This window comes from Mesoplodon densirostris, chromosome 4, assembly GCF_025265405.1.
Source record: "Mesoplodon densirostris isolate mMesDen1 chromosome 4, mMesDen1 primary haplotype, whole genome shotgun sequence".
NCBI classification, from domain to species: Eukaryota; Metazoa; Chordata; class Mammalia; order Artiodactyla; family Ziphiidae; genus Mesoplodon; species Mesoplodon densirostris.
In genome coordinates, this window is record NC_082664.1 from 31,131,096 (window position 1) to 31,152,576 (window position 21,481).

General features: G+C 48.9%; 1 protein-coding gene across 1 annotated transcript in view; it reads left to right on the forward strand.

Annotated features, from left to right (window-relative positions):
- The window catches only part of DPF3 (double PHD fingers 3), a 212,403-nt gene that overhangs the window by 146,194 nt on the left and 44,728 nt on the right, over nt 1-21,481 (forward strand). The window contains 3 exon segments of the mRNA XM_060098008.1: nt 945-1,072; nt 7,795-7,890; nt 16,731-16,809. Coding sequence (XP_059953991.1) covers nt 945-1,072; nt 7,795-7,890; nt 16,731-16,809 — 303 coding nt within the window.

Sequence of the window (21,481 nt, forward strand, 5' to 3'; positions counted from 1 at the left end):
TTTCTGTTTGTAATGAAAAAAACAGAAAGAAAAAAAAAAAACCCAAAACAAACCAAAAGACCCTCAACCACCCTCCTTTGGGTTAGGAGTTGGGGGAATTCTTGAGAAAGGGGTTCAGTTTCTCTCTCCGATTTCTCTCATGGACAGGGCCGGCACTGGCTTCCACTGCTCAGGTGGCCCCATGATCTCAAGCCCCACGAAGCCAATCAGACTCTGATGTCTTCAGAACAAGCGCCCCAGCAGCTCCCAGCTGCTGATCAGGGGCCTGTTAGGCATCTGCTCTCGTTCTTTTTCTTCACTGGGCTTCAGAGGCCTTTACTTCCCTGGTGAGTTGATAAGAACAGCCTCTCTGAGGTTGAAATAGCTTTTCATGGAGCAGACTGGAGCTGGGCAGCCAGCATGGCCGGGGGGAGGTCATGGAGTTGGCAGACAAGAGTTGGCATAGAGGGAGAGGAGAATAAAACTTGAGGCCGACATTGGTGCACCGCTTTAGAGTTTTCAAAGCGCCTGAATGTAAAGGAACACGTTTGTGCTCCACAAAATGGCCTGGTGGGGTGCTGGGCATTGTCACCCTCACTTTGTAGATGTGCAAAAGGGCTCGGGGATCCTTGAGCGCCTCGCCCAAAGTCACAGAGCCGGAGGGTGGGAGAAGCAGGACAGAGACGCAGGCCGTCTGACCCCGTGTTCTGCGGGCGCCCCTTCTGCCCTGTCTCCGCCGTCTCTGAGGGAGCAGGCAGGGCTGCGCTCTGGCTCGGGGACTGTGAACTGGAGATGGAAAAGCTGAACTCCGGTGTCCCTGGTCGTCCCGGAGGAGAGATCGCAGGCATCTTGAATCCTTGCCGGGGGCTGTGGTTCCCGCATGCCCCGAAGGGCCACCCTTCCTGTCCCTCCTGTCTCTCCTGTTTCCAGTGGCCTGACACTGCTTTTCTGTCCTTGTTTTTCAGAAGTGGAGTTGCCTCTGAAGAAAGATGGGTTTACCTCAGAAAGCACCACCCTGGAAGCCTTGCTTCGTGGCGAGGGCATCGAGAAGAAGGCGGACACCAGGGAGGAGGAAAACATCCAGGAAATACAGGTACTTCTGTGCTTGCAGGACGGGTTGGGGGTGGCCCCCAAGCATCACTGTCGTGCTTCCGGAACTCCAGCCCCAGCTCTGGTCATCGTCTCAGGAGCCAGGGCTGCGTCTCAACTTCCCACCACAACTGGGAAGCTGGCCTTGGTCTCCCTGTTAGTCTACTCAAAACGTGGTTTTGGAGCCTACTGTGCGCCAGACACCGTGCGAGGTCCTGGGGACACAGTGGTGAGCGACACTGACCGCGTCCTCCTCCCCGCCCCCGGGAGCCAGCAGCCACAGCCCAGGCTTGGAAAGCTCGGTTGTCTGGGGCAGCGAGCCCCCGCAGGGATCCCCACCGCACCCCTGCCTCATACCCCCTCCTCAGCTCTAGTTCACCGGCTGTCTTGTCCTTCCCCAGCACCACTCACCTCTCCTTCAAGGCCAGTTTAGAAGTCATCCCCCAGGCAGGTTGGTGGCTCCCGTCCCCATGTGTTCACCACCCTCTGTGCACAGCATGGCTAAGGCTGCCACCACGCAGGGTCCCCACACAGGATTACAATGGTGCACTCTGACGGTGTCTTATTATGTGTCTTGAGTCCCCACTGTTGGATCCAGTGGTTGGCACAGAAGCTCGTAGTAATATTAATGAATACAAATATGAAATTGTAGTTTTTAATAATTAAACATAATGAAATTATTAAAATTAAATTACATTTGTATTACATTAATGCTTTATATTAACATTATATATTTTATGTTATACATATATTATACAGTTACATATTTATTAATTTTATATCCAATCTAATATTTGCATATTAATTTATTAACATTGTAATTAAATGACTACCAGTAAAATGTTTGGTTTGCTTCGTCAGTACCACAGTGTGTGGGTTCCGTCGAGTCAGAGACCGTGCCTTCGTGTTCACTGTTGTACCCTCGGGGCCTTGCATGTGCCCAGCAGAGTCTGGTCTCAATAAAGGCGTTGAATGAGTCAGTGAATGTGGCCTCCTTCTCCGCCATTCCTGCGTTCAGATGAATGGTCCAGTCTTTTCCGTTTGGTCGTCACAACATGGCTTATATTTGTTCCCTCCTCTACTTGTCAGACCTACAGCCCTAGTAAAGATCCTTATTGACTGAAACCCTTATATATCTGACACACCTTGGAGTTGTCTTCGACCCCTGTCTTTCTCTCACACCCAATATCCATTCATCAGGAATCCTGTCCACTGTGCCATCAACACAAATCCAGAGCGTGGCCCCTTCTCACCACATCCACCGCTGCTGCCCTGGTCCAAGGCACTCACACCTCCTGTCTGAACGGTTGCGATTGCTTTCTAAGTAGTCCCCTGCTCATGGCTGAGAGGGAGCCTTTCCCGTGCTCAAACCCTGCACTGGCCCCTGTTCTTCCGAGAAAAAGTCACGGCCCTCTCACCTCTCTCTGACTCGCTGCTTCCTCTCTTCCTGGCTGACTCAGCTCCAGGCACACCGACCTTCGGCTACTCACGTACACACCAGGTGCGCTCCACCTCCGGCTGTGCTCTGGCTGCTTCCTCTGCCTCACGCCCTCTCCCCATACGCTGGGCTCTCACCCTCGCCTTCTTCCAAGTTTTGGCCCCTGTCTCCTCTTCTCTGTGACGTTTACCCTGACCACTGAATGTAATACCACATCCTGTGCCCTCTCCACCCCGCAGCACTCCCGATTCTCTTACTCTGCTTTCCTTTTCTTTTTCCCCATAGGTTTTACCAGCATCTAACATACTTTATAATTTACTGATTTATGATGCTATTGTTTATTTTCTGTTTTCTTCTAGTAGAATGTAAACTCCTCAAGGGCAGGAATCTTTGTCTCTCTTGCTTGCACCCCTTTGTATCTCAAGACCTAAACAGTGCCTGCACATAGTAGGTGCACAATAAATATTTATTGTGTGGATGCACGAGTGAACAGATTCCTGTGAGTTGCCCGTCCCCAGTCTGTCCCCTCTCCACCATGTCCTACTTTGATAGCTGACCTTTCATCCCAAAACACAATGCTGCTTGTGCCATGCCCTTGTTTAAAAAACTTGGCTAAAACACTTTTGTTTCTCGCTAAATAAATCTAAAGTGATGAGAGCGATCTTCTTGGGCCTCCTCTCTCCGCTCCTAACCTAGTTTTCAGGCTTATTTCCCACGATTCCTTTACTCCCTCTGTTCTCCAGCCTCCTTCCCTCCGTGCCTCTGGTCATGCTGTGCCCTTTATCTGGCGTGCCTTTTCTTCCATCACCACGTGCACAAATTCCACCCACCTATTAGGCTCAGCCCTGATACCACCTTCCCCATGAAGCCTTTCTTGATCACCCCCCACCCCCTAGTTCTCTTTTTACCGCTGGCATTTAGGGCACCTAGTACTTTCTTTTTCTTCTTCTTCTTTTTTTTTTTTTTTTTGCTATTCATGTATTATCCCCCATTTTTGGACTTTCAGATCTTTGAAGTCACCGTCTGTCCCATCTGTATTGCCTGTTAAGAGTATTTTTGCTCAGTTGGGGTAATTTGACTGAGTCAATGAGTGGGACAGAACCACTGCCCAGAAGCCTTGATGCTCTAGAGACAGGCAGCCCTTTCCTTTTCGAGCTGGCGGTGGGTTCGAGTCCTTCTCAGGCAGCATCGGGCCAGTATACGGGTTGTCATTGTCGAATCATCATCATCACCATCCTCCCCGATGTAACCAGAATGTCTGCTATATGCAAAGCATGGGCCTACCACCTGCTGTGCTAGAAGCCGAAACCAAGACCAAAAGCCAGATGAGTTTACATGTTTTTATTGGCTTTGATTGTTAAAATAAAGTGCACATGTAACAAATGGACTGTTTTGTTCATTTTTCCATTCATTCATTCATTCCATCAAAGTTTATTGAGTGCCTCGTCTGAGCAGGCATTGTGCTGGGCTCTGGGGTAACAGGGAAACCAAGAGAGACCTGTCCCCTCTGCTCATACTTATTTTGTAGCGTGACATACAGACAGAAAGCAAGTAAACAAACAAGTAAAATAACTGCATTTCCGGATAAATGCCATGAAAAGAACAGAGTAGGAAGGCTCAGTATAAGAAGGGACCGATTCTAGGTAGCATCCCAGGGGAGACAAGGGCTATACCCCGGTCCTGTGAGATGAGAAGGAGCCAGCAAAGTGAGGAACCTGGGAAGGGCTTTCTGGGCAGAGGAACAGTGCTCTTGAAGGCATTGCGATAGTTCTGAGCTCATTGTGTGCAAAGAACAGACAGAGGCTGGTGTGGCTGGAGCAGGGTGCCAGGGAGGGAAGGGCCGGGGAGGCACTTGGAGAGGTGGGCAGGGCCAGACCTGCAGGAGGCTCTTGGATTCATGCGACATGAAAAAGGAAGCCATTTGGAGGATTTTAACCAGGGCAGTGAATTTGTGTTTCCTTAAGACCCCTCTGGATGCTGCATGGAAAGGAGACTGGATGCAGGGCCAGCAGCGCAAGGAGGGAAATAGCAGAATTTTGCAGTCTTCCAGCTGGAGATAATGGAATCTTTAAAGAGGAATTCCTCTGATACGCAAAAAAAAAAAAGAAAGAAAGAAAAAAAAAGGAAAAAAAGAGGAATTCCTTCTTTTTTAAAAAAGCACAACCACAAACGATCATTATCATCACCGTAAAGACTGGTTAGTGTAACAGGGAGCAAAGTTGTTTTAAAATGTGTTTATTTTCCAGATAATGTCCTTGGACAGGGAATGCAAGTGTGTCACGGGGGATGAGCTGCATCTCTAGCTGGACACCCCTGGCCTTCATTCCTAATACAGGAGGCTCCCTCTGCTTCCTGAGCCCTGAATACGGGCTTTGTTTGTTAGGAACTCCTGGCTTCTCCCGAGTTGTGTAGAGAGGCTTCTGGTGTCAGGGCCACGTCGCAGGAAATGCAGAAACACAGGAAATGCTGCTGTCACATGGGAGGCCTGGGGCTCGGACCAGAGGCTCTAGAGACACAGGGAAGCCAGTGGGAAGAGGGAGGGAGAAGTCAGTTTTCTCCGGGGTGTTGAAGCTGTGTGGCACGTCTAGGGACTAGTGCAGCTGCCTTCACCAGCTTTCACCTTCCAACCCAGAGTCCATATTGCAGGTAATAAATACCTTCATAATAAAAAATGAGAGTGGCATCAGAATTGTGCTGAGATGCCAGAGGCAATGATCTTTAAATTCGAGACGCTTGGAACTTACCATGATTAAATGACTTCAACACCCAGAGAGTTTGCGAGATGGCTATACAAACCGCAACAGTTGTCGTAAGAACGACACCTTGTATTTATGCTACATCTTTTCACCAAAGGCTGCAGAACGTCTGACTTGTCATTTTCTCACTAGTGTTCCCCCCCTACGGTTCAGGAAGCCAAGGCGCAGGAAGGCTAGGACACTTGCTGTGGACCCGGGCCAGCGTTTCCTAGCTGTGGGCCAGAGGTCGTGTCTGGCAGATGCCGTTGCTCCTCTGTTAGGTGGCTAAGGTTGGCCCAGAGAGCCTAAGTGCTATCAGCTGATGGCTTCCCATATAAACCTGGTAGAGAAGCCAGAGAAGAATTTACTAGACCTATTTTGAGTTCTTTGGGAGGATTTGGCAATTAGCAGTATCCTGACCCCTGCGATGGGGATGGAACTCTCTGACAAGAAGGCAATGGGAGGAGGTCACTGGAAACTCACCCCTGGGCTTCCTGCTTTGAGGACAGGCCCAGGGCATTGTCCAGGAGGCCACTGGAACAGTGATGGTGATACCAGAATTCAGTACCATGCATGCTGCTTTCTAAGTCTTTTTTAAAAAATTATTTAGCAGCATGAATGTTTTCTTTTTTTTCAATTTTATTAATTTTTATTTTTTGTCTGTGTTGGGTCTTCATTGTGCATGGACTTTCTCTAGTTGCTGTGAGTAGGGGCTACTCTTTGTTGCAGGGCACAGGCTTCTCATTGCAGTGGCTTTTCTTTTTGCAGAGCACGGGCTGTAGGCGCACGGGCTTCAGTTGCTGTGGTGCGCAGGCTCAGTAGTTGTGGCGCACAGGCTTAGTTGCTCCGTGGCATGTGGGATCTTCCCGGACCAGGCCTCGAACCCATGTCCCCTGCATTGGCAGGCGGATTCTTAACTACTGCGCCACGAGGGAAGTCCCGCTTTCTAAGTCTTTTCATAGCTTGTGTGATTGTCGCACTATTACCACAAGGATGGGTGAATGCTGTTGTCCTGTATAATTTGGTGCCTACCCACCTTTCTAGCTTCATCTTAGGCCAGTCTCTTCCTGAGCCACTGAGCTCTGGTCACATTGGCCTCTTCATGCTCTCTGGACAAGCCATATTCCTCTCCCTGCTTCAGGGAGTTTGCTTATGCTGTTCCCTTTGAGTAGAATACTTTCCCTCCTCTCCTCCCTTTGGTCCCTGTTCCCAAGGTTAGTCTCTGTCCATCTTTTACATCTAAACTTCCTTAGTTCACTTCCACAGGTAAGCCTTACCTGACCTCAGATTAGGAAGTGTCCCTTCTAACAACCTCTCAGAGCACCTTGAACTTCCCTGTCACGGTTTTCATAGCAGTTGTAATTATATGGTTATGTATGTTGTTTGAATCTATCCTTCCTTCATTAGACTGTAGAGTCCACTTGGGGCCAGGACCGTAGCCATTTTTTGGCTGATCTAGCACAGTACCTGCCATGTAGTCAGCCCTAGACAAATGTTTGTTGATTGAATGAATGAGTTCCTATTTTATAATTGGGGAAACTGAGGCATGAAGTGATGATGACTCACCCAAAGTCACACAGTGAGCTTATAAAGAAGCCCCCAGGGCTCCTGACATGGAATCCATGGGCTCCCCTTCCCCTCATCCCACTTCCACTCCGGGGGGCTGGGTCCTCTGCCACAGTCTCTTATCCCTCCCTTAAACCTAGAGATATGCACCTTACTTCCCCTTTCCTCCCCTCCGCCAAAGCAAGTGAGGTGCTCAGGTCCTATAGGAAGTACTGCAATAAGCCTTGGAATTCTCAGACACAGGGGCTGAGAGAGAAATGGGAATCTCTGAGCTGATGAACTTGACCTTGCTTTGGTCATAGATTCCGCTATATGATCTTGAGCAGTCGAAACTGTTTTCAGCCTCAGTTTATTTACCTGTAAAATGGAAATTGGATTCTCTGCTGTAGTGTGACTCACGGGGCTGTTGGAGAGAGAAAATTAAATTTATGATCTTTAAGCTCCATTACAAGTAATGTGCTATAACGAAAATCCATTACTCTTAAAAAAATAACAATGGAAGATTATGAATAACACATTCATGTCAAATTCTGGTCAGATGAACAGGAAGTTACTTATTTTCATCGAACAGGGCAGGATTCCAGAATGCCAGGGAAAGGAGAAACATATTTTCATATATTTGGGGTGGCCCTTTAGGAACAAAAGGAACATTACATTAAAGTAAGTTTTGATCAGACACCTTGGGCCCACATAGAAGGGTACCCCTACCAGAGTATTCTCTTTTTAGAAAACATTTCTTGGGCAAAAAGAGTTGAAAAAGTCGGTGTTCTAGGAGGAGATGGCTGGAAGGGTCCCAGGAGAGAGAGTTGGTACCGCCAAGAGCTCCAGTTCCTGGCCAGCATTTTGGAGGCCTAGCTTCCCAAGCCATGGCAGCATCTTCACTGTGTTAAAAAACAACACCAAAACAGAACACCCTCCAAATTACCCTCTGATGGTTTTCTCCTTTGCATTTTATTTCTGAACGCTTCTATTTCCTTGTCATTTCAGAGGGTTTTGGAAAATGATGAAAATGTAGAAGAAGGAAATGAAGAAGAGGATTTAGAAGAAGATATTCCCAAGCGGAAGAATCGGACCAGAGGACGGGTAAGCTGTGAGGGAGGAAAGAGATCAGGGAGGCTGGGGCCTGGCAAACAACTGGTGCCTAGATTCAAAGTCCCACTGCAGCTAGATAGAGGGTGTATCCATGGTCTTCCTTGCAGGACACCCAGAGAGGAAACCACCAGAAGAGTTCTGGTTCTCAAGTGATAGCCTGCAAGAGTTTAGAGCTGGCAAGAGGGAGAGAAGAGGCAGACGGTGCCCTGAGGGGCTGGTGAGGGTCTGGGGAAGGTGGAGGTTGAGGTGTGGGTGAGGGTGGAGGATGAGGGGAATGTGACTGCTGTCCCCATTCTTCAGTCATAGAATAAGGTGGAAAGTGTCCTGTCCCTGGGGCTGCCCCAGAATGACAGGGTCAGGACACCTGCTTTGGGGTACGTTTCACTAGGCAGAGAGTGGGAGCAAACTGGGAAAGCATGGGGGCCGCAGCTGATGGTTCCCAAGCCATTGTGGCAGGGGCTTTAGAGGCGTGTGGGCCTGGAATGTGACAAGAAAAGGCCAGAAGCCTGGGGAATGGCAGAGGGGAAATCATGGTGGAAGGAATAAAAATATGAGGGTGACTCTTAAGGGGAGGGAGCCCCTGAGTGGTGCTCTCTGGCATTCGGGGTGGTCCTCCAGAGCCCTCATGTTCAAGCCCAAAGGGGTTTTCTGTGATTACCTTCAGGGGTCTGCAGGAGTATCTGACAATAGCCAGATGCAGCGGGACCTGCGGGGATGAACTGCTGCTTTCCATCTGGAGAATTAACTCTCTGAGGCCTGTCTGGCTCCTTCAGGCTCTAGGCGGGATGCTTACCCCTCCTGTGGACGAGGGGCTAGTCCTGGATGCCCTCTGAGCTTGGGTCCAGTGATAATTATGGCAAGCCTCTCTATTCCCGTGGTTCTTGTGTCTGAGTACACATCAGAAACACCACAAGAGCCTATCGACATGCGAATTTGCAGGACCCACTCCCGGGAGGTCTGATTTAGGAAGTCTGGGGTAGGGCCTGGAGAGCTGTATTATAAGCAAGTTCCTAGGTGACTGGTGCAAGCGGCCTAGCAGTGCCCATGCTGAGCTAAGATGCTCTGACTTGGACAGGAGCTGGAATTTCTCAGTCTGGACAGGGCGGTCCTCTGATGCTGCACACCTTATAGAGTCACAACTCAGCTTCAGCCATGATCAATGTTTTGACCCTCTTGTTTAATCTTTTCTTTACTCTCACTTTTGGTTGGTTTGTATGTTTGTGGGGTGTGTGTGTGTGTGCGGAATATTTGAATGCAAGCCCCTAGACATTTTGTCATTTAACCCGTACATACCTCAATGTATATCTCTAACAGGTATCATGATCATACCCAATAAAAATAACTATTCTAACATCTACTATTCAGTCCCTGATCCTTTCCCCCTGATTTTCTCAAAAATGTCTTTTTATAGTTGGTTTGTTTGAAAGTTAGGTCTCTTGTATTCTATAACATACTTCTTCCTTGCTACTCCCTACCACATACATATTTTTTTTTTGCTCCATGCCATTTATTTGTTGAAGAACTTGGGTGGTTGGTCTTGTGGAACTTCTCATGTTCTAGATTTGGCAGACGGGCGGTGTTTAATGTGTCCCTCAATCCTCTTTATCTCCTGAAAACTGGTGGTCTGATGAGAGACTTGATTAGATTCGGGATATTTGTGCGTGTGTGTAACTATGTTTTGTTGGGGCTACACTCTTTCTTAGGTGTGATGTGTGATTCTTATTGCTTCACAACTGGAGGTGTATGCTGTCCACTCGTTCTGCTTTCAGTGGTGGTAAAATTGATGAGTGGATTTGGGTGTTGTCAGCCAGATCTCTCCTTAGAAAGTGCCCCATCACCTTTTCACCTAATCATCTTAGTGGCCCCGATGAACTTGCCTGGACCCATGCCTTCTTTGGGGGTTATACAATAATGGATATCTTGTTCCATCGTTAAAGGAGGCTTTAGAATGTCGAGTTTCTGGGCCTTTTGTGAACTCCAATTGCTGTGTACCTCCAGGCCTGCTTCCAACCCTTGTCTCAAACCAAACCAAACTTACTCGAGTAGATGATGGAGAATGGTCGTCTTTACATCTTCTCCACTCCCAACTGAAATCTAGGCATTGAACTTGTAGTTGGCAAATACGAATTGGGTGTCTTCTCTGTAAGAACACCAGCAGAAGCAGCAGCAACAGCCATTTGTACTTACTGTATACTTCCTATACCTCAGGCAGTGTGATGAGCTCTTCACAATAAGAGCTACGTTACTGGACTACACCACAGTGCATCATAAACACGACAGGTCGATAGCGATATCATAAACACGATATCGATAGTGATGATAGGTCCTTTATCCTGCATTCTCTATTTCTGCACTGTCCTTTACAGCAGCCACTGGCCACATGTGGGTGGCTACCAAGCACTTGACATGTTGCTAATTCAAATTGAAATGTGGTGTAGGTGTAAAAGATTCACCATATTTCAAAGATATAGTAGGAAAGAATGGTGAACACTTCATTAATATTTTTATATTGATTACATATTGAAATGGTAATACTTTGGATAGATTGGATTAAATAAAATGTATTACTAAAATTAATTGCATCTGTTTCTGTTTTTACTCCTTTTTAAAAATGTGGCTACTGGAAAATTTAAAATGACATGTGACCCCCATTATATTTCTCTTGGACAGCACTGCTTCTTTCATTCCCATATGTGGGTATTATTACTCCTACAGAGGTTAAGGAACTTGCTCAAGGACATCCAACCTAGCAAGGAAGAAGCTAGGACTTGAACACAGGTCTGTGCTTTTTCTACTGGGTCACATATGGCCCAGTGCCTAGCATGTGACCACTGACCATTTTGTTGAATGAATGATTGAAGGATGGGAAAAGAACAGAAAGTCATATTTCAGATTTATGGGAGCTGAGAAAAGGCCTGAACACAGGGAGGGGCCTGGATGGGGCCTAGACTAGCTCTGGGCCCACCCAAGGCTGGCTAAGGGGCAGTCAAATGGCTCTACATTGTGCAGTGACATTGTAGACATCCATGGTGGGAGCCATGGAAGGACCTGGAAAGTACAGGTGAGCCTACCTATGCTGGAATAAGGTATGGAGCTGCTTAACCCACAGGCTCAGTGAAGCTACCCTTTAAGGTATATTCAAGCTGCCACTGGCTCCTGGAGGACAGTCACTCCGTTTCTGTTGTTGGGACTGAGAGGAAGTCTGAGGCTGTACATCTCAGTATGCGGCCCTTGGGCCGCAGCAGCAGTGTTAGAAATGCAGACCCCCCCACCCCCCCGCCCGAGACTCCACCCTAGGTGGGCTGAATTAGAGTCTGCAGTTTAACAGGACTCCCAGGTGCTCTGTGTGCTCATTGAGGAAGTCAGGGCTAAGGTAGTAATGACAAGAACAGTCTCTGCTTTGTTTGAACCGTGAGTTCAAATCCCAGCTCTACCACTTACTAGACTTTGGGTGGTTTAGGTAACCTCTGTGACCCTGACCAAATTGAATAAGTATGCTGGGTCTCCGTTTCTTCATCATTAAAATTGGGGTAATAATACACAACCAATTTTGAGTGCTTAATAAAGGCTAGATATTATTAGGAGTGTGCAGGCAAAGGGAACAAATCTCAGAACCTTGACAATGGAGATTCCCTGAGCGGCGAGAGAAATTGAGACCCAACAATGAATAATTGTATCTGTGGTAACTTTAGCCCAACAAATCAAAGCTCTTTAAAGTTCATGAAATTCCTGTGAGTCATCCATGTGAGTATTATCAGTCAGTAGGTGTTTATGATGCACTGTGGTGTAGTCCAGTACTTTCAAACTTTAATGTGCATATAAAGCCCCTGGTGATCTTGTTCAAGTGCAAATTCTGAGGCAGTAGGTTTGGTGGGTGGGGACTGATATCTTGCTTGGTTAACAAGATCCCAGGTGAGGCCAGTGCCGCTGGTCTGAGCACCTCACTTTAAATGGCAAGAGGATAGAGCAGTGGTTCTCCATTTTTTTTTTTGGTCTCAGGGATTCTTTACTTACAAATTACTGAGAGCCCCAAAAGCTATTGTTTTGGTGGGTTATAACTAGTGATACTTCCCATATTAGAAATCAAAACAGGAAAAATGTTAAATTTAAGAATACACGAGCACACAGAGTGATGACATCATTGTGTCGTGTAGCCTCTAGAAAACTCCGCTGTGCACTTGTGAGAGAATGAGAGTGAAAACTTTCAAATGACATTTTAGTACTCTTACAAAAATAGTTTTGACACTGGAGACTCCCTGAAAGGGTCTCAGGGACCTCCAAGGATCCCTTGACCACTATTTGAGAACAACAGATACCGAGCAACTAGCTCTCTGCTCGGGACTGAGTCTGTCCTAGTTGAGAGTGTTTTAGTTGTAGGAAACTCAACAGCTTGAGCAAAAGTGGGAAGTATTTGAAAAGCTGCTGAGCCATTGTCCCATATTTGAACAATTTTTGAAGATTCAGGAAGGACAAGAAGGTGGCGGGGATTTAGGATTGGGAAAGAGTAAGGAACCCAGGCAGCTCTGGCCTCTACTTCTCCTTCCTTTATTCTTCTCTTGCAGGATTGCCTCTCCTGCTTCTCTGTGCACGTGGCCCCATAGTTCCTGAATTTATGGGTCTCCCAAGTGACCTGTACTAACTAGAGTCACTGTTTCCCAATTCAGAGTACCTTGGGGGTAGAATCTGATTGGCCCAGCTTGGGTCACATGTCTATTCCTGAGCCAGCCAATCAATGGTGGCCAGTAGGGCAGGGCTGTGTGGTGCAGCCATGGCCCACCAGTGTGTGAATGGGGAGGTGGAATGGGGAGGAGTGGAGTCGGGTGAGTAGTTCTCAGAGAGGGAGGATGGTTTCTTTTGGACATCAGCTTCAAAGTTTTCTGTAACAGATTCTGGAAACCTGGGCCTCCACCTTCTACTGGCCCTGTGACTATGGGCAAATCATGAACCCTCTCAGAACCTGTTTCATCAAGTGCCAAGTGGGAATAATATTACTTGATTAAACTCAGATGGTATTGTAGGAATTAACTGAGCTAATATATGTGAAAGAGCTTTGGATGCTGTGTGCCCAGCATAGTGCTAAAAGTCACGGGTTCATAATAAAGTATGAAGTGCCATCTTTGCCCTCAAGGACCTTGGAATTAAATTGAGGAGAAAATGCTAATAGTCATGATACAATTAGAAAGCAGCAGGCTTCTGACCGTGCACTTACCAAATGCAATAAGAGTTCAGAGGAAAGAGCAATCAACTGGGCAAGGAGGGGAAATAATTTACTGAGTACTTCCTGTAGACCTAGCTCTGTCCCCTGTGGTTTCACACCCCCTTTTTAGCACTACAACTCTGCAGTAAAGATGTTGCTGTGCCCATTTTACAGCTGAGAAAACTAACGCTTAGAGAAGTAACTTGTCCAAAAACACATGCTAGTGTTTAAACCTATGTCTGTCTGACTTTAAAGCTGATGCTTTAAAGTGTGGCAAGAGGAAGATTCTTGGAGGTGTGGCATGTTAGCAAGGCTAAAGCATGGACCAGATGTGGATGGGCAGAGTAGAGGCTGATCCATGACCGGGATCAATCAAAACAAAGACTTGGACGTAGCATCAGCATGAGGTGATCCTGGTAGGACTGGCACTAGGTCGTCAGTGGGCTTTGGATGGCAGTGAATGAATGGATGACCATGGGCTCCCATCCTTCACTCCTTTTGTCTAGTTGGTCTGAGACTCATGCAGGATGGGTGGGGTAGGGCAACGCAGAGGTAGAACCCCAGCTGGCGGGTTCTTTGTGCAGTTCAGGGGTTAATTGATGAGCTCCTGGATTAAGATGTGGAACAGAAGGGAAATGCAAAGCCTAAGATGGCTTTTGAAGGAAGACACAATAGCACTTGGATACAGAGAATGAAGAAGAAGAACCAAAGATGATTAACTCACTGACCAGTTGACTGGTGGATTGATTCATTTATGCAGCAAACATTTATTAAGTGCTGCTTAGGTGACTGGCCCTGTGCCAGGTTCCAAGTATAATGGTCACCCAAATAGACGTTTTCCACCCTTATGTTGGGGAGATGGAAAACCAACAAGTACACCAACACACATATAATATAACGTCAGACAATGCTATGTGCAGGGTAGGGGTAAGAGACCGATGGAGGGGATGAGTGAACATGCATTGGTCAGGAGGGCTTCTCTGAGGAGGTGACATTTGAGCAAGACAAGTAGGATTCTGAGTTTCCAAGCCTGAAACATTCCAGGAGACTAGAAGCGTGCTCCAGCCACAGGAGGCGTCCCTTGCCTGTCCCCTCAATGCCCTATAGCCATGATCCCCATTTTGCAGTTGGGGAAACTGAGGTGCAGGGAGAGAGCGGGATCAGCAGCCACCCTGCCGGCAGCCCCGCAGAGTGCGATTAAACCCTGGCTCTCGGCAGGGCCCCCGCTTCCTGCTGGCTGCTCCCAGCCCCAGCTCTCCTCCTCTTCTCCTGGGTGGTATTTTTAGTCTCCAGAACCCCCTCCCTGAGTCTGCTGTTGCCTCTGTCATTCTGCTTGACTTGCTTTCACCTGCTCCCAGGCGCCTGTGACAGGGCTGCGGGCGGCACACGTCAAGCTGTCCCCGGCTTCTCCAAGGGGGGGTGGTGGGGGGGCGCGGGCAGCTGAGGGTGACCACCCTCAACGTGGGCAGGCGGGGAGGCCTGTCAGTGCCTCGGGGTGACTGCCAGTGCCGCCCAGCTCCCTCTTGGGGTCAACTCTGAGTAATGAGGGCGAGGGGAGGGGACTGCGGTCTGGTGCGTGTGCAGGGGTGGGGGGCGGGGAGGCTAGGAGGGGAAGCGCCTTGGAGGGGAGGGAAGGAGGGAGGTGGAACTTTGTAATTTGTTTCGGAAAGAGACAGCCGAGGAGGTGGTGGCCTTGGTAGCTTGGCAGGTGGTGTTGGTTGTGAAGGGTGTGTGTTTGGGGACAGTGTGAGCCCCGTAGGGCTGGGGTACAGACCTTTCCACTGTGACATCCCCAGGGAAACTCTGTGTGTGTGTGTGTGTGTGTGTGTGTGTGTGTGTGTGTGAGCAACTCAAGGCCTTTTGACCATGAAGTCCCCCCGGGGGTCACTTTTCCAGACCAGGCCCCTGGGACTGCCCCATTTTCCCTGCACACCAGGTGTTGCCATGTTTTATTTCTCATCTGCTGCACCTTCTTCTCTGTCCCCAAAGACCCCAGCAGGCCCTTTCCTTGGTTGGGAGTTTACTGCTACTCATTACCAGAGAATGACCTGGAGGAGGCTAGGGTGCTACCCATGTGACCGGTGTGGGACTTCCAAAGGTCTAAAAATAAACCTTGCCGTGTTCTTGTAGCCACTGTCCTGGGGCTGCCCAGCCGCCAGCTCCCTCTCTGGCTGCTCTTGTCTATCCTTGGAGGTAGAGCCCATCCCACCCTCACCCCGGATGATGCTGGCCTCTCTGGAGATGCACACAGGGAGGGGGTCTCAAGAGTCCAGCCCCAGGAGAGTGTGAGGTGTCAAGGGCTCTTGCCACTGGCTGGAGCCCCGAGGCAGACCACACAGGGGGGCCTCAGCGGAAGCCTGCCCCATGGAGTAGGCCGAGCAGCGGGGAGGGGAGCTCATGCCCCGATGCTGGGCCTGGCTGCCTCTTTTTTTTTTTTTTTTTTTTTTTAAAGCATTTTCTGGTCTATCTCATCTTTTTTTAAAATTTATTTATTTTATTTTTGGCTGTGTTGGGTGTTTGTTGCTGCATGTGGGCTTTCTCTAGTTGCGGCGAGCAGGGGCTACTCTTTGTTGCGGTGCGCGGGCTTCTCACTGCGGTGGCTTCTCTTATTGCAGAGCATGGGCTCTAGGCACGGGAGCTCAGTAGTTGTGGCTCACGGGCTCTAGAGCACAGGCTCAGTAGTTGTGGTGCACAGGCTTAGCTGCTCCGAGGCATGTGGGATCTTCCCGGACCAGAGCTCGAACCCGTGTCCCCCGCGTTGGCAGGCGGATTCTTAACCACTGGACCACCACTGCCTCTTGAGAGACTTGAGCTGGAGGGGAGTGTGAACACAGGAGTCTGGGGTGATAGCTGCAGTTACGCTACTTGCTCTAATTCGCCCATTGTCTGGGCAGCTGAGGGGAGCTGGGTTGGCACCCACATGTGGTGTCAGCGAAGCTGGAAGGCTAAGGAGTTGGAGGAAGAGATCCTAGGGGCAACAATAGAGGATGGGAATTCTGACTGCTCAAGGCTTTGCAGTCAGACTGTCCTGAGTTTGCCTCCTGGCTCTGCACTTAGTGAGCAAGTGACCTTGGGGAAGCTACTTAACCCCTCTGTTGCCTCAGTCTCCTAAATCTGTAAAATGGAGATAATAGTAGCACCTGCTTCTTGGAGTTGTGAGAATTTAATGAAGTGATACGGGTGAGTAGCTGAGTGATTTGGGCAAGTTACCTAGCGTCTCTGGGCCTCAGTTTCCTGGCCTGTAAAATGGGGTTGGTATATGAGAGACTACAAATGTAGTATAAAGTTGAATGAGGGGTTTCCCCGGTGGCACAGTGGTTGGGAGTCCGCCTGCCAATGCAGGGGACACGGGTTCGTGCCCCGGTCTGGGAGGATCCCACATGCCGCAGAGCGGCTGGGCCCATGAGCCGTGGCCTCTGGGCCTGCGCGTCCGGAGCCTGTGCTCCGCGGCGGGAGAGGCCACAGCGGTGAGAGGCCCGTGTACCGCAAAAAAAAAAAAAAAAAAAAAAAAGCTATAGGAAAAAGTTGAATGAGGAGATATGGGTGAAGCGCTCAGGGCCTCACAGATAACGTGCTCAGGAACCGTAGTGATTGTCAACATGACAAGCATCCCCATATTCCCGTGTCTCCCCAGGCCCGCGGCTCTACAGGTGGCAGAAGGAGGCACGACGCCGCCTCTCAGGAAGACCACGACAAACCTTACGTCTGTGACAGTGAGTATGGCAGACGCCGCCTTCCTGCCCCCGCCCCTCGCTTCCTGTGCCGCCCCAGCCTCAGGCTCGCTGGCTCCTGCTCTCGGGCCTCACCGCAGTCACCCCCTGACCTCCTCTGGTTGCTGCTCCAGGCCCTGGTGTTGCTTGCAGGAAGCAGAAGCAAGCCCGGAGGCCTCCCCGCCCCGTGCTCCTTTCCCTGCAGCGCCCTCCTTCGTGGCTTTCCTCCGGCTCTCTCTTTCACTCTCTGTCTCCTTAAGGTTCATCCTCTATTCCTTTCTCTGTTTCAGAGAATTCAAACAAAAGCATAACTCAAAATCCTCCGACAGAGGTACTTGGCTCCTGTGGCTTTTCATTTGTTCCCCTTTAACTTTCTTTCTCCTTCTCGCTCTCCTGTCCTAGGTGGGGCAGGTTATGAATCTTTCTCTGACCATGACTTAGTTTAATAAATGGCCCTCGATCCATCTCCAGCTTCTCTTGCTTGCTTCTGAAACATCTTTGGACAAGCGACTGCCCGGCTTAGGGTCTGCAGACAGAGCTGGGGAGGGGCCGAGGGGCCGAGCAGCGGGGGCGGTGGCAGCGGGTGGACCTCCAGAGACCTGCAGCTTTCCGAGGGATTGCTGTCAGCTTGAGAGAGCCTTTGTCTTTCTCACCTATCAGAGCACTGGGGGGTGGATTTTTTTTTTTTTTCTTTTTTGCGGTACGCGGGCCTCTCACCGCTGTGGCCTCTCCCGCCGTGGAGCAAAGGCTCCGGACGCGCAGGCTCAGTGGCCATGGCTCACGGGCCCAGCCGCTCTGCGGCATGTGGGATCTTCCCGGACCGGGGCACGAACCCGCATCCCTTGCATCGGCAGGCGGACTCTCGACCACTGCGCCACCAGGGAAGCCCCTGGGGGGTGAATTTAAAAGCCTTGCCTTAGGGACTTCCCTGGTGGTCCAGTGGTTAAGACTCCACGCTTCCATGGCAGGGGGCCTGGGTTCAATCCCTGGTCGGGGAACTAAGATCCCACATGCCGTGTGGTGCAGCCAAAAAAAAAAAAAAAAAAAAATCCTCTCCCTAGTTACCTTCTCACCATATCGGGTGCCATCTGCTCGCTCCATGGCAAGGGCAGCCCTCGAAACCTCTCTCCCTGACCATTTTCCCTTCCCACCTTCTCCTCTCTGAGGAAACAGAGCTCCGCCGTGGGCGAGAAGGGGCTGCAGTGAGGATGGCAGCGGGACCGCGGAGGCAGGGCCCCGGGCACAGTGGTTCCTTGGGCGTCCTGCCCGTCTTGCCAGTGTCTGCAGTCTCTGTGAAAGTGGGAGAGACCCAGGGGACGATGGGGCACAGGGAGTACATCGGGGGTGGTGCCCTTTTCCTCCCTCTTCACTGGCCTCTTTTGATTTCAAAAAGTTGTTCTGTGCCCGGTGGGGTGACAGCTGGTTGGAGAACATTTTGCTAGAAGAACTCAAACTCCATGACCCCCACTTGGCTGCTTAATACACCGTGCAGATGACATTCCTGAGACGACTCCTGCAGGTAACATCTCCATCCCAAGCCGAGGCCGGTTCAGGATGAGGAGGGAGCAGGGCGTGGGTCTGGTGTCTCTCGGCCATACCAGGAGGTGCCTGCTTCCGCCTGGGTCTTGCTTCCTGGCTGGGGTTCAGTTTTGTTCTGATGTATAAAAGCCCAAGCATGCTAGCCCTCAGGAGACTGATTCTGGGCTGGGAAGGGTCCTTCAGACCCCCAGGGGGCAGGCTTTCTAGCTGTGTCTGGCCAGAGCAGCCCAGCTATCAAGAAGGCCAAGAGCTGCTTTGGAACTGGGGCATTGCCACTCCATTCCTCTTTCAAAAAGCTGTATTTTCTTAGGAGATTTTCTGCTACCGCAGACAGTGGGATTACCTTTCACGCTCTCTCTCCAGCTTCCATTGGGTTCTCAGCCGGAAATAATCCCAGACACACCCGTGCTCCCTTCTCCACCCTCCCCTCAGTTCCTGTCTTCCCTGCCTTTGCCTCCTTAGTATTAAATCCATGAAGCGCCCTTGTGGGTGTCCCTGTCTGGCCTGGCTCACCCCCTCGCCCCTGAGCTCCTGCGGCTTTGTTTAGGGCTCTCGGTGCCATTTGCTGTTTCCTGTTCCCCTCCCCACGGGCTCTCTTCCTCCTCCTGTTTACCCTGTGGAGCTTAGGAGGCCTGATTGCAGGCCTGGTGGCAGCTTTCTGGAAGTCTCAGGGGCTGATGTCTTGGCTCTGCCTGCACAGGCGCTGCCTGCTTTTTCCTCCCTCGGCGGGACAAGGTCCATCGTGGAACGCCTGTCTCTATCCTGGCTCTCTTAGGAAATTGTGTGGCAGCTCAGTGATTAATAGACTTTATTTTTATCTGGTGCCCTTCAGACATGTGATCCTTTGGGATACAAATGACCTTTGGAGAGGTCACAAGGCCCACCTCCCACCCACCCCCAGCTGAGCAAGGAATGCTTTTAATAATCTCTAATGCATCCTAAGTAGAGAGGTGTCTCGTCAACTCCTTGAATGTCCCCAGGGATGGTGTTACCATAAGCTGCCCTTTCTTCCATGATTCCAACTGTGCTTTGAATGATTGTTTTTTCCTTAATACGAGCTGAAATTTTTCTCTCCTACAGGCCTGCTTAGCTTTTGTGCATCTTTTCCCAACAAATAGGCACCTTCAGGATTTCGTCTATGCTGGAGGCCCTCTTAACATCCCCTTGTATTCTTGGTTTACCTGGGGACGCATCTCATAATTTCTGCGAGGGCCAGCTCTGAATTCTCTTCCAGGTTTAATTTAAGCTCAGCACTTTCATTGGAGGTAGCACCCAGGCCAAGTGGTTCAAAAAGTAACAGACACATTTCCTTGTTTATTTTACACATCGGCTTTTAACACCACCCACATCTGTAGAGAATAGAAGTAATTGACCACCCCATTGCACTGTGCACCATCTCAAACGCTTCCCACCCAGTGCCTGTCCTGACCCCCGGGCCAATGCCTCTCCAGGTGTGTGCTCTTTTCTACTTCTACATTTGATTATTCCTGCTTCCATAAATCACTCTGCATTTGGCCCTATTGAGTCTCCATAAAGAGATACAATAATATGTGACTTCAATAAGCAAGATTCAATAAAGGCAAATTTAAAGACATTGCCCAGTAGTTAAATTTCATTCACCACAGATTCACAATCCCTGCCATTTTTGTATTGTCTATGGATTGATTTGCATAATCCCCACTCCATCTTTCGAGTTATTTATGAAAATATTAGGCCACCTTGGACTCCACCACCTCTTTCCGGGTTTCCGTGGAGTAGTTGTAGCTATTTTTCAGATGTGATTGTATTTAACCATTCCTGGTGTATATTCCTATATAGTTGTCCTGCTCTGTTCTCTGTCCAAGCTTCCCTTTCAAGATGGGTGGTTGAAATATTATCTTAGCTGATAACTTCAGGTGATAGATAGTTTGCTTGTTACCTTTCACTCAGCCCTTGAATTTATTCCATCTCAGAGAAATATTAAAATCATCTGAACATAATTTATTTTTTACCCAATCCATGTGTGTGTGTAGATGAATACTTCATTTTCCAGCAAGTAACCAATCTCTATTAATTATCCTGAAAGTTTACCCAGCTTCAGGATTAAAGTTCTGTTTCTTCCCTTTCAACCTCTTGCCAAAGGGAAAGTGTTCATTCCCTACAGCAAAGCACCTACATGTGACTTTGTAGGAAAGGCTGTTGGTGCTGGTCAAAGTGTGGACCTGGACTACCTGTGCAGAGATAACCAAGATGTTTATTAAAATGTGGATTCTTGGGCCTCACACCAGAGCTCCTACGTCAGAATCACTGGGAGCAGGCTTAGGAATCTGCATTTTTGAGAGCTTCTCAGGTGATAATTATGAATACTGATTTTTGAGAATGACTGGTCTACCGCATTCAAATTCGAAGGCTTCTGGCCTCTGACTGATCAGCCCTTTTATTATTCCCTGTTTTTTGCATCTGGAAGTTCTGGAATCTCCAGGAATTCTCCAGGCAGAGTGCCACCAGCTTGCATTGCTGTTTTAGTTGGTCTCTTTAGAATCTTTCCTTTCCTGTTCTTTCAACATTGATATAAAACTCAGTAGTCCGAAATAAAATTCAGCAACCCAGCACTTGACTTTAGTTTACTTAATGGCTTTAAATCCCAATAATGTATTTAACTCCCTTTTATAGGTGAGATGATAACTGGGGATAGACGTATGAAAGAAATCCTTGGGTTTGGGCTACTGAGATATTTTGAAAATAATTTCAAGAGTTTCTCTTCCTAACTGTTCCCAGCCCTGGATTTTCTGTTAGCATCACTGGGGCAAACTCCTGATGAGAGACTCGCTTTTCTATTTTCTTTGTTCAAGGAGCATCATAGGAAAGAAGATGGTGGTGATGGGGTGATGCTCAGGGAGAGGGAGAACATTTTGTCTCTAAGCTTCAGCCATTTAGGGAGGAACAAAGCACCCATTTGCCCTTCTGTGGGGCACAATGGAAGTGATTTGTGAAGTTTTTTTATTTTCCTTTCCCAATTTTTTCTTTTAAAAAAATTAAATTTAATTACATTGTAGAAAGAACACTTAACCTGAGACCTACCCTCTTAAATATTTAAGTGCACAATATATGTTGTTCAGTAGGGGTACATTGTTGTACAGAAGATCTCTAGAGCTTG